The sequence below is a fragment of the Sinohyriopsis cumingii genome, chromosome 14 (assembly GCF_028554795.1).
Source record: "Sinohyriopsis cumingii isolate HCF-2022 chromosome 14, ASM2855479v2, whole genome shotgun sequence".
Classification (NCBI taxonomy): Eukaryota; Metazoa; Mollusca; class Bivalvia; order Unionida; family Unionidae; genus Sinohyriopsis; species Sinohyriopsis cumingii.
In genome coordinates, this window is record NC_142974.1 from 50,816,258 (window position 1) to 50,830,259 (window position 14,002).

The following is a 14,002-nucleotide window of genomic DNA, read 5'->3' on the forward strand; positions in this document are numbered from 1 at the left end:
TTTGGAGGTGCTGTTTCAAAGGCTGTACAGAGTAATGTGTGGGTGGTTTGGAGGTGCTGTCTCAGGCTGTACATATTAATGCATGGGTGGTTTTGAGGTGCTGTCTCAAAGGCTGTACAGAGTAATTTGTGGGTGGTTTGGAGGTGCTGTCTCAGAGGCTATACAGATTAAGTCCTAAAGTAGCTTGCTACTCTGGTAGAGTTAGGCAGGTAAATTGCACAGCTATCAGTGGTAAATTACACAGCGATCAGTGGTAAATTACACAGCTATCAGTGGTAAATTACACAGCGATCAGCGGTAAAATACACAGCTGTCAGTGATAAATTACACAGTGACCAATGGTAAATTACAAAGTGATCAGTGGTAAAGTACACAGTGATCAGTGGTAAATTACACAGCTATTATTGGTAAATTACACAGTGACTAATGGTAAATTACACAGTGATCAGTGGTAAATTACACAGCTATCATTGGTAAATTACACAGCTATCAGTATTAAGTTACACAGTGACCAGTGGTAAATTACACAGCGATCAGTGGTAAATTACACAGTGATCAGTGGTAAATTACACAGCTATCATTGGCAAATGACACAGATATCAGTATTAAATTGCACAGATATCAGTGGTAAATTACACAGTGATCAGTGATAAATTACACAGCTATCAGTGCTAAATTACACAGCTTTCAGTGGTAAAATACACAGCTTTCAGTAAAATATTACAGTGACCAATGGTAAATTACAAAGCGATCTGTGGTAAATTACACAGTGATCAGTGGCAAATTGCACAGCTATCATTGGTAAATTAAACAGTGACCAATGGTAAATTACACAGTGATCAGTGGTAAATTACACAGCTATCATTGGTAAATTACACAGCTATCAGTATTAAATTACACAGATGTCATTTGTAAATTACACAGTGATCAGTGTTAAATTGCACAGCTATCAGTGGTAAATTGCACAGCTATCATTGGTAAATTACACAGCTCAGTATTAAATTACACAGCTATCAGTGTTAAATTACACAGTGATCAGTGGTAAATTACACAGCTATCAGTAGTAAATTACACAGTGATCAGTGGTAAATCACACAGATATCAGTGGCAAATTACACAGCTATCATTGGTAAATTACACAGCTATCAGTATTAAATTACACAGTGACCAGTGGTAAATTACACAGCGATCAGTGGTAAATTACACAGCTGTCAATGGTAAATTACACAGCAATCAGTGGTAAAATACACATCTATCAGTGATAAATTAGACAGTGACCAATGGTAAATTACACAGCGATCAGTGGTAAAGTACACAGCTATCAGTGGTAAATTACACAGTGATCAGTTGTAAATTACACAGCTATCATTGGTAAATTACACAGTGACCAATGGTAAATTACACAGTGATCAGTGGTAAATTACACAGCTATCATTGGTAAATTACACAGCTATCAGGGATAAATTACACGGCTATCAACGCTTTAAGAATACCCTGTCTTCACCAGGTGTTTGTCAAAAATGCATATGCTGCAAACAATATAAAAATGTTGTTCAATAATAGGTCAAGTCCAACTGCAAACAACAATGACCTTGATCTGCCATTGCATAATGTTCTGGCTGAACATGTCTATGTTGTTTGTTCTACTTAATAACCTAACAAATTGAATAGACTCGGGTCTGCTGACACATGCAATGACAGATCTGGATCTACACATTTTGCAGTTGGATCTGATTATATAGGGTACTGTTGTACAATTATATAGGGTACTGTTGTACAGTACTTCACCCATAAGATCTGATGGTCTGCTTATAAAGTTGTTAAAAAATTAGGGACACGTCTATTATCTGTTTCCTTCTTAAAGGTTTACCAAATATTGTCAAAATGGGGAGTGGGCTTTCCATTAGGCATGGTTTTATCGTTGGATGAAATACGGTAAATAAATTGTGTGTTGAATATTTATTTTAAGAGGTCCTAAATAGGAAGAAAATATGTAATCGAACTACTAAAGAAATTCTGATGTTTAAGTACAGCTGATATCACCAAAATGTATATTGTAAGCCAGTCCAATACTGCAAGAATAATTGTCAATACTTTTTCAGACCATTACATGGCTTCATATGATCCCCTTGGAAATAGCATTCTACATTCCCCATTAGCTGTATACGAAGGCCCTGCTTGTGTTGCTTTTAAGTACAAAGCCTTGTTTATTCCAAACAATCAAAAGAGAACTAACTTCAGGGTCGGGGTCAGCTTCAAAATGACGTCAGGAGAACATTTAGAAAAGTTGTTTATGATGTTGGATAACACTGGAGGTGATTGGCAATCAAGACAAATCCAGATCCCTACCATGAATGACATATCTGGATTCTGGATTGAATTTGCTGCATATGATGGAAAAGGATATTTTGCCGTAGACAATGTGATACTAAATCCTGGTGAATGTTCGTTACTAAGTAAGTGTTATGATTTTTTTAAAACTCAATCTCTTAGCTATCATGACAATTAAATGGCATATGCTGTGAATATATATACACACACACAGAGACACACACACACACCACTCCCTCAATAACTCTGGCCCAGATAACTTGTATACCTGCTTATAACATGGGACCAGGCATGGATCCCATTAATTTACCAGGAAAATACCCCTAAAGGTGATGATCCCTATTTGTTGAACTTGAAGAAAATCAGTCAGCATTGGTAACTTAAACTCTGATATATTGCTTACTTTATTGTTCAAAAGAGAAGATAGGAACTGGAAGTTTTAATCAACATGCCTCGGCTGTAGGAGGTCATAGGTTTGAATCCTGGCTTAGTCATACCAAAAGCATAAAAAAAGTTACTAAGTGCTGCCTCGCTAGGCGCTCAGCATTAAGTGGTTAGTGTTAGGACTGGTTGGCCTGGTGTCAGGATAATGTAACTGGGTGGGACATCATGCTACATGTTTGCATCATGATGCCCCAGTTCTGGACATAACGATCAACTGCCACACTGCAGATATTGCAGCTATATAACTAAAAGAAAATGTTAAAACTATGTTAAAATTCCAGATCACATCCAAGTCATTATAATGCAATATACTGTTATGTTGTTATATTGATTAAGTAATATGTGTACACTGTACTTTGTTATTAGGCAGTATACTGTATGGCTGTCATAGACATTTTTATAATGGGGGAATACTGTATGTGTACAGTACTTCAACAGTACTTCATTATAAGACGGCATACTATATTACTCCCATATACAGTGTTATTATGAGAGAGTACTGTATAAAAAATAAAGATCCAAGAAAATCTTGATTACAGTTCAGGAAGATCTCTAATTTTGGTTGCTTTCTAATTAAAGGAGGTGTCTTATGTAGACCATAGTTTCTGTCTTAAATTTCCCAGCAGTATACACATATTAACTTCATATAATATCGTGATTTTGCCTCTTTACAGGACTATTATTGCATATATTTATTCCTCTAAAATACCATTATTACAAGTACTTTCCATTACATTACATTGTTTTCCCAATACACTGGTTTTACTGTCATTACACTATTTTTATTTCTGTACCAGCTTGTGCTGCAGATAAATTTGCCTGCATTGAAAAATGTATCCCAATAGAAATGGAATGCAACAAGAAAATGGACTGTGCAAATGGAAGGGATGAGAATGTATCATGTAGTAAGTATGCAAGTTTTGTTGTACCTGCCCCATTCAAAATGGTATATCCAGGTCCAAGATATTTTTGTTTTATTTACAACCAGTTTGGCTTGATTTTTCCTTAATTACTATCATAAAAAGGTGTAGTTTATGCAAAAGAATATCAATCCATTTTTACCCTCATGCCCTCCATCAACCCATTCTCCTTCCAGTCAATTACCCTCCTTTAGTAAGCTGGCCTCAATGCTTTATATCGGAAACCACACTCGTTGATAACCTTATGACACTTAATCAATATACTCACTTGTAAGCTGAGTCCATTTACAGACTGCACAGATCGGAAATACTGTTGCATAACATGCCAGCAGATTTGGGTCTATCTCATCTACAAGAATAATCAGTTGAATGAGCAATCTCAGCACATTGTGTGATGGCAGATCAGAATGTATGTTTGCTTATGGATCTACTGATTATTCCTATAAAAAATGACATGGACCTGTATCTATTGAATATTCCTATAAAAAATGACATGGACCTGTATCTACTGAATATTCCTATAAAACATGACATGGACCTGTATCTACTGATTATTCCTATAAAAAATGACATGGAACTGTATCTACTGATTATTCCTATAAAAAATGACATGGACCTGTATCTACTGATTATTCCTAGAAATAAAATGACATGGACCTGTCTTTACTGATTATTCCTATAAAAAATGACATGGACCTGTATCTACTGATTATTCCTATAAAAAATGACATGGACCTGTATCTACTGATTATTCCTATAAAAAATGACATGGACCTGTATCTACTGATTATTCCTAGAAATAAAATGACATGGACCTGTCTTTACTGATTATTCCTATAAAAAACATGACATGGACCTGTATCTACTGATTATTCCTATAAAAAAATGACATGGACTTGTATCTACTGATTATTCCTATAAAAAATGGCATGGACCTGTATCTACTGATTATTTCTATAAAAAATGACATGGACCTGTATCTACTGATTATTCCTATAAAAAATGACATGGACCTGGATCTACTGATTATTCCTATAAAAAAATGACATGGACCTGTATCTACTGATTATTCCTATAAAAAATGACATGGACCTGTATCTACTGATTATTCCTATAAAAAAATGACATGGACCTGTATCTACTGATTATTCCTATAAAAAATGGCATGGACCTGTATCTACTGATTATTCCTATAAAAAATGACATGGACCTGTATCTACTGATTATTCCTATCAAAAATGGCATGGACCTGGATCTACTGATTATTCCTATAAAAAAAATGACATGGACCTGGATCTACTGATTATTCCTATAAAAAATGACATCGACCTGGATCTACTGATTATTCCTATAAAAAAAATGACATGGACCTGTATCTACTGATTATTCCTATAAAAAATGACATGGACCTGTATCTACTGATTATTCCTATAAAAAACATGACTTGGACCTGTATCTACTGATTATTCCTATAAAAAAAATGACATGGACCTGGATCTACTGAATATTCCTATAAAAAATGACATGGACCTGTATCTACTGATTATTCCTATAAAAAATGACATGGACCTGTATCTACTGATTATTCCTATTAAAAAAATAACATGGACCTGTATCTACTAATTATTCCTACAAAAAATGACATGGACCTGTATCTACTGATTATTCCTATAAAAAAATAACATGGACCTGTATCTACTAATTATTCCTATAAAAAATGACATGGACCTGTATCTACTGATTATTCCTATAAAAAAAATGACATGGACCTGGATCTACTGATTATTCCTATAAAAAAAAACATGGACCTGTATCTACTGATTATTCCTATAAAAAAAATGACATGGACCTGTATCTACTGATTATTCCTATAAAAAACATGACATGGACCTGTATCTACTGATTATTCCTATAAAAAATGACATCAACCTGGATCTACTGATTATTCCTATAAAAAAATGACATGGACCTGTATCTACTGATTATTTCTATAAAAAATGACATGGACCTGTATCTACTGATTATTCCTATAAAAAATGACATGGACCTGTATCTACTGATTATTCCTATAAAAAATGACATCGACCTGGATCTACTGATTATTCCTATAAAAAAATGACATGGACCTGTATCTACTGATTATTCCTATAAAAAATGACATGGACCTGTATCTGCTGATTATTCCTATAAAAAACATGACATGGACCTGTATCTACTGATTATTCCTATAAAAAATGACATCGACCTGGATCTACTGATTATTCCTATAAAAAAAATGACATGGACCTGTATCTACTGATTATTCCTATAAAAAACATGACATGGACCTGTATCTACTGATTATTCCTATAAAAAATGACATGGACCTGGATCTACTGATTATTCCTATAAAAAAAATGACATGGACCTGTATCTACTGATTATTCCTATAAAAAATGACATGGACCTGTATCTACTGATTATTCCTATAAAAAACATGACATGGACCTGTATCTACTGATTATTCCTATAAAAAATGACATGGACCTGTATCTACTGATTATTCCTATAAAAAACATGACATGGACCTGTATCTACTGATTATTCCTATAAAAAACATGACATGGACCTGTATCTACTGATCATTCCTATAAAAAATGACATCGACCTGGATCTACTGATTATTCCTATAAAAAAAATGACATGGACCTGGATCTACTGATTATTCCTATAAAAAACATGACATGGACCTGTATCTACTGATTATTCCTATAAAAAATGACATGGACCTGTATCTACTGATTATTCCTATAAAAAACATGACATGGACCTGGATCTACTGATTATTCCTATAAAAAATGACATCGACCTGGATCTACTGATTATTCCTATAAAAAACATGACATGGACCTGTATCTACTGATTATTCCTATAAAAAACATGACATGGACCTGTATCTACTGATTATTCCTATAAAAAATGACATGGACCTGTATCTACTGATTATTCCTATAAAAAATGACATGGACCTGTATCTACTGATTATTCCTATAAAAAACATGACATGGACCTGTATCTACTGATTATTCCTATAAAAAATGACATCGACCTGGATCTACTGATTATTCCTATAAAAAAAATGACATGGACCTGTATCTACTGATTATTCCTATAAAAAATGACATGGACCTGTATCTACTGATTATTCCTATAAAAGAAATGACATGGACCTGGATCTACTGATTATTCCTATAAAAAATGACATGGACCTGTATCTACTGATTATTCCTATAAAAAATGACATCGACCTGGATCTACTGATTATTCCTATAAAAAACATGACATGGACCTGGATCTACTGATTATTCCTATCAAAAATGACATCGACCTGTATCTACTGATTATTCCTATAAAAAATGACATGGACCTGTATCTACTGATTATTCCTATAAAAAATGACATGGACCTGGATCTACTGATTATTCCTATAAAAAACATGACATGGACCTGTATCTACTGATTATTCCTATAAAAAACATGACATGGACCTGTATCTACTGATTATTCCTATAAAAAATGACATGAACCTGTATCTACTGATTATTCCTATAAAAAACGACATGGACCTGGATCTACTGATTATTCCTATCAAAAATGACATCGACCTGGATCTACTGATTATTCCTATAAAAAAATGACATGGACCTGTATCTACTGATTATTCCTATAAAAAACGACATGGACCTGGATCTACTGATTATTCCTATCAAAAATGACATCGACCTGGATCTACTGATTATTCCTATAAAAAAAATGACATGGACCTGTATCTACTGATTATTCCTATAAAAAATGACATGGACCTGTATCTACTGATTATTCCTATAAAAAACATGACATGGACCTGGATCTACTGAGTATTCCTATAAAAAAATGACATGGACCTGTATCTACTGATTATTCCTATAAAAAATGACATGGACCTGTATCTACTGATTATTCCTATAAAAAATGACATGGACCTGGATCTACTGATTATTCCTATAAAAAACATGACATGGACCTGTATCTACTGATTATTCCTATAAAAAATGACATGGACCTGGATCTACTGATTATTCCTATAAAAAAATGACATGGACCTGTTTCTACTGATTATTCCTATAAAAAACATGACGTGGACCTGTATCTACTGATTATTCCTATAAAAAATGACATGGACCTGGATATACTGATTATTCCTATTAAAAATGACATGGACCTGTATCTACTGATTATTCCTATAAAAAATGACATGGACCTGGATATACTGATTATTCCTATTAAAAATGACATGGACCTGTATCTACTGATTATTCCTATAAAAAAATGACATGGACCTGTTTCTACTGATTATTCCTATAAAAAAATCACATGGACCTGGATCTACTGATTATTCCTATTAAAAATGACATGGACCTGTATCTACTAAATATTCCTATACAAAAATGACATGGACCTGTATTTACTGATTATTCCTATAAAAAATATGACATGGACCTGGATCTACTGAGTATTCCTATAAAAAAATGACATGGACCTGTATCTACTAAATATTCCTATAAAAAAATGACATGGACATGTATCTACTGATTATTCCTATAAAAAATGACATGGACCTGGATCTACTGAGTATTCCTTTAAAAAATGACATGGACCTGTATCTACTGATTATTCCTATAAAAAAAATGACATGGACCTGGATCTACTAAATATTCCTATAAAAAATGACATCGACCTGTATCTACTGATTATTCCTATAAAAAATGACATGGACCTGGATCTGCTGAGTATTCCTTTAAAAAATGACATGGACCTGGATCTACTGATTATTCCTATAAAAAAATGACATGGACCTGTATCTACTAAATATTCCTATAAAAAATGACATGGACCTGGATCTACTGAGTATTCCTTTAAAAAATGACATGGACCTGGATCTACTGAGTATTCCTTTAAAAAATGACATGGACCTTATCTACTGATTATTCCTATAAAAAATGACATGGACCTGGATCTACTGATTATTCCTATAAAAAATGACAAGGACCTGTGTCTACTGATTATTCCTATAAAAAATGACATGGACCTGTATCTACTGATTATTACTATAAAAAACATGACATGGACCTGTATCTACTGATTATTCCTATAAAAAATGACATGGACCTGGATCTACTGAATATTCCTATAAAAAAAAATGACATGGACCTGTATCTACTGATTATTACTATAAAAAATGACATGGACCTGGATCTACTGAATATTCCTATAAAAAAAATTGACATGGACCTGTATCTACTGATTATTCCTATAAAAAAAATGACATGGACCTGGATCTACTGAATATTCCTATAAAAAATGACATGGACCTGGATCTACTGATTATTCCTATAAAAAATGACATCGACCTGGATCTACTGATTATTCCTATAAAAAACATGACATGGACCTGTATCTACTGATTATTCCTATAAAAAAATGACATGGACCTGTGTCTACTGATTATTCCTATAAAAAACATGACATGGACCTGTATCTACTGATTATTCCTATAAAAAATGACATGGACCTGGATCTACTGATTATTCCTATAAAAAATGACATCGACCTGGATCTACTGATTATTCCTATAAAAAACATGACATGGACCTGTATCTACTGATTATTCCTATAAAAAAATGACATCGACCTGGATCTACTGAGTATTCCTTTAAAAAATGACATGGACCTGTATCTACTGAGTATTCCTTTAAAAAATGACATGGACCTTATCTACTGATTATTCCTATAAAAAATGACATGGACCTGTATCTACTGATTATTCCTATAAAAAAAATGACATGGACCTGGATCTACTGAATATTCCTATAAAAAATGACATGGACCTGTATTTACCGATTATTCCTATAAAAAATGACATCGACCTGGATCTACTGATTATTCCTATAAAAAACATGACATGGACCTGTATCTACTGAGTATTCCTATAAAAATTGACATGCACCTGGATCTACTGATTATTCCTTTAAAAAATGACATGCACCTGGATCTACTGATTATTCCTATAAAAAACATGACATGGACCTGTATTTACTGAGTATTCCTATTAAAAATGACATGGACCTGTATCTACTGATTATTCCTATAAAAAATGACATGGACCTGGATCTACTGATTATTCCTATAAAAAATGACATGGACCTGGATCTACTGATTATTCCTATAAAAAACATGACATGGACCTGTATCTACTGATTATTCCTATAAAAAAAATGACATGGACCTGGAACTACTGAATATTCCTATAAAAAATGACATGGACCTGTATTTACCGATTATTCCTATAAAAAATGACATGGACCTGTATCTACTGAGTATTCCTATAAAAAAATGACATGGACCTGTGTCTACTGATTATTCCCATAAAAAATGACATGGACCTGTATCTACTGAGTATTCCTATAAAAAAATGACATCGACCTGGATCTACTGATTATTCCTATAAAAAACATGACATGGACCTGTATCTACTGATTATTCCTATAAAAAATGACATGGACCTGTATTTACTGATTATTCCTATAAAAAACATGACATGGACCTGTATCTACTGAGTATTCCTATAAAAAATGACATGGACCTGGATCTACTGATTATTCCTTTAAAAAATGACATGGACCTGGATCTACTGATTATTCCTATAAAAAACATGACATGGACCTGTATTTACTGAGTATTCCTATTAAAAATGACATGGACCTGTATCTACTGATTATTCCTATAAAAAATGACATGGACCTGGATCTACTGATTATTCCTATTAAAAATGACATCGACCTGGATCTACTGATTATTCCTATAAAAAACATGACATGGACCTGTATCTACTGATTATTCCTATAAAAAAAATGACATGGACCTGGATCTACTGAATATTCCTATAAAAAATGACATGGACCTGTATTTACCGATTGTTCCTATAAAAAATGACATGGACCTGTATCTACTGCGTATTCCTATAAAAAAATGACATGGACCTTATCTACTGATTATTCCTATAAAAAAATGACATGGACCTGTGTCTACTGATTATTCCTATAAAAAAATGACATGGACCTGGATCTACTGATTATTCCTTTAAAAAATGACATCGACCTGGATCTGCTGATTATTCCTATAAAAAACATGACATGGACCTTTATTTACTGAGTATTCCTATTAAAAATGACATGGACCTGTATCTACTGATTATTCCTATAAAAAATGACATGGACCTGGATCTACTTATTATTCCTTTAAAAAATGACATGGACCTGGATCTACTGATTATTCCTATAAAAAACATGACATGGACCTGTATTTACTGAGTATTCCTATTAAAAATGACTTCGACCTGGATCTACTGATTATTCCTATAAAAAACATGACATGGACCTGTATCTACTGATTATTCCTATAAAAAATGACATGGACCTGTATCTACCGATTATTCCTTTAAAAAATGACATGGACCTGTATCTACCGATTATTCCTATAAAAAAATGACATGGACCTGGATCTACTGAGTATTCCTATAAAAAGTGACATGGACCTGGATCTACTGGTTATTCCTATAAAAAATGACATGGACCTGGATCTACTGAATATTCCTATAAAAAATGACATGGACCTGTATCTACTGATTATTCCTATAAAAAATGACATGGACCTGTATCTACTGATTATTCCTATAAAAAATGACATGGACCTGGATCTACTGAATATTCCTATTAAAAAATGACATGGACCTGGATCTACTGATTATTTCTATGAAAAATGACATGGACCTGTATTTACTGATTATTCCTATAAAAAATGACATGGACCTGTATCTACTGATTATTCCTATAAAAAATGACATGGACCTGGATCTACTGATTATTACTATAAAAAATGACATGGACCTGGATCTACTGAATATTCCTATAAAAAAAAGTGACATGGACCTGTATCTACTGATTATTCCTATTAAAAATGACATGGACCTGGATCTACTGAATATTCCTATAAAAAAATGACATGGACCTGTATCTACTGATTATTCCTATGAAAAATGACATGGACTTTATCTACTGATTATTCCTATAAAAAAATAACATGGACCTTTATCTACTGATTATTCCTATAAAAAATGACATGGACCTGTATCTACTGATTATTCCTATAAAAAACATGACATGGACCTGGATCTACTGAGTATTCCTATAAAAAAATGACATGGACCTGTATCTACTGATTATTCCTATAAAAAATGACATGGACCTGTATCTACTGATTATTCCTATAAAAAATGACATGGACCTGGATCTACTGATTATTCCTATAAAAAACATGACATGGACCTGTATCTACTGATTATTCCTATAAAAAATGACATGGACCTGGATCTACTGATTATTCCTATAAAAAAATGACATGGACCTGTTTCTACTGATTATTCCTATAAAAAACATGACGTGGACCTGTATCTACTGATTATTCCTATAAAAAATGACATGGACCTGTATTTACCGATTATTCCTATAAAAAATGACATGGACCTGTATCTACTGATTATTCCTATAAAAAATGACATGGACCTGGATATACTGATTATTCCTATTAAAAATGACATGGACCTGTATCTACTGATTATTCCTATAAAAAAATGACATGGACCTGTTTCTACTGATTATTCCTATAAAAAAATGACATGGACCTGGATCTACTGATTATTCCTATTAAAAATGACATGGACCTGTATCTACTAAATATTCCTATACAAAAATGACATGGACCTGTATTTACTGATTATTCCTATAAAAAATATGACATGGACCTGGATCTACTGAGTATTCCTATAAAAAAATGACATGGACCTGTATCTACTAAATATTCCTATAAAAAAATGACATGGACATGTATCTACTAATTATTCCTATAAAAAATGACATGGACCTGGATCTACTGAGTATTCCTTTAAAAAATGACATGGACCTGTATCTACTGATTATTCCTATAAAAAAAATGACATGGACCTGGATCTACTAAATATTCCTATAAAAAATGACATGGACCTGTATCTACTGATTATTCCTATAAAAAATGACATGGACCTGGATCTGCTGAGTATTCCTTTAAAAAATGACATGGACCTGGATCTACTGATTATTCCTATAAAAAAATGACATGGACCTGTATCTACTAAATATTCCTATAAAAAATGACATGGACCTGGATCTACTGAGTATTCCTTTAAAAAATGACATGGACCTGGATCTACTGAGTATTCCTTTAAAAAATGACATGGACCTTATCTACTGATTATTCCTATAAAAAATGACATGGACCTGGATCTACTGATTATTCCTATAAAAAATGACAAGGACCTGTGTCTACTGATTATTCCTATAAAAAATGACATGGACCTGTATCTACTGATTATTACTATAAAAAACATGACATGGACCTGTATCTACTGATTATTCCTATAAAAAATGACATGGACCTGGATCTACTGAATATTCCTATAAAAAAAAATGACATGGACCTGTATCTACTGATTATTACTATAAAAAATGACATGGACCTGGATCTACTGAATATTCCTATAAAAAAAATTGACATGGACCTGTATCTACTGATTATTCCTATAAAAAAAATGACATGGACCTGGATCTACTGAATATTCCTATAAAAAATGACATGGACCTGGATCTACTGATTATTCCTATAAAAAATGACATCGACCTGGATCTACTGATTATTCCTATAAAAAACATGACATGGACCTGTATCTACTGATTATTCCTATAAAAAAATGACATGGACCTGTGTCTACTGATTATTCCTATAAAAAACATGACATGGACCTGTATCTACTGATTATTCCTATAAAAAATGACATGGACCTGGATCTACTGATTATTCCTATAAAAAATGACATCGACCTGGATCTACTGATTATTCCTATAAAAAACATGACATGGACCTGTATCTACTGATTATTCCTATAAAAAAATGACATCGACCTGGATCTACTGAGTATTCCTTTAAAAAATGACATGGACCTGTATCTACTGAGTATTCCTTTAAAAAATGACATGGACCTTATCTACTGATTATTCCTATAAAAAATGACATGGACCTGTATCTACTGATTATTCCTATAAAAAAAATGACATGGACCTGGATCTACTGAATATTCCTATAAAAAATGACATGGACCTGTATTTACCGATTATTCCTATAAAAAATGACATCGACCT

The 14,002-nt window shown here is 33.0% G+C and overlaps 1 protein-coding gene across 1 annotated transcript in view; it reads left to right on the forward strand.

Annotated features, from left to right (window-relative positions):
- Positions 1 to 2,109: 2,109 nt before the first annotated feature.
- The window catches only part of LOC149783779 (enteropeptidase-like), a 109,211-nt gene continuing 97,318 nt past the window's right edge, over positions 2,110 to 14,002 (forward strand). Inside the window, exons 1-2 of the mRNA XM_089932004.1 lie at positions 2,110 to 2,456; positions 3,573 to 3,680. Coding sequence (XP_089788130.1) covers positions 2,111 to 2,456; positions 3,573 to 3,680 — 454 coding nt within the window. The 5' untranslated portion in view covers position 2,110. The remainder of the gene's footprint in view (positions 2,457 to 3,572; positions 3,681 to 14,002) is intronic.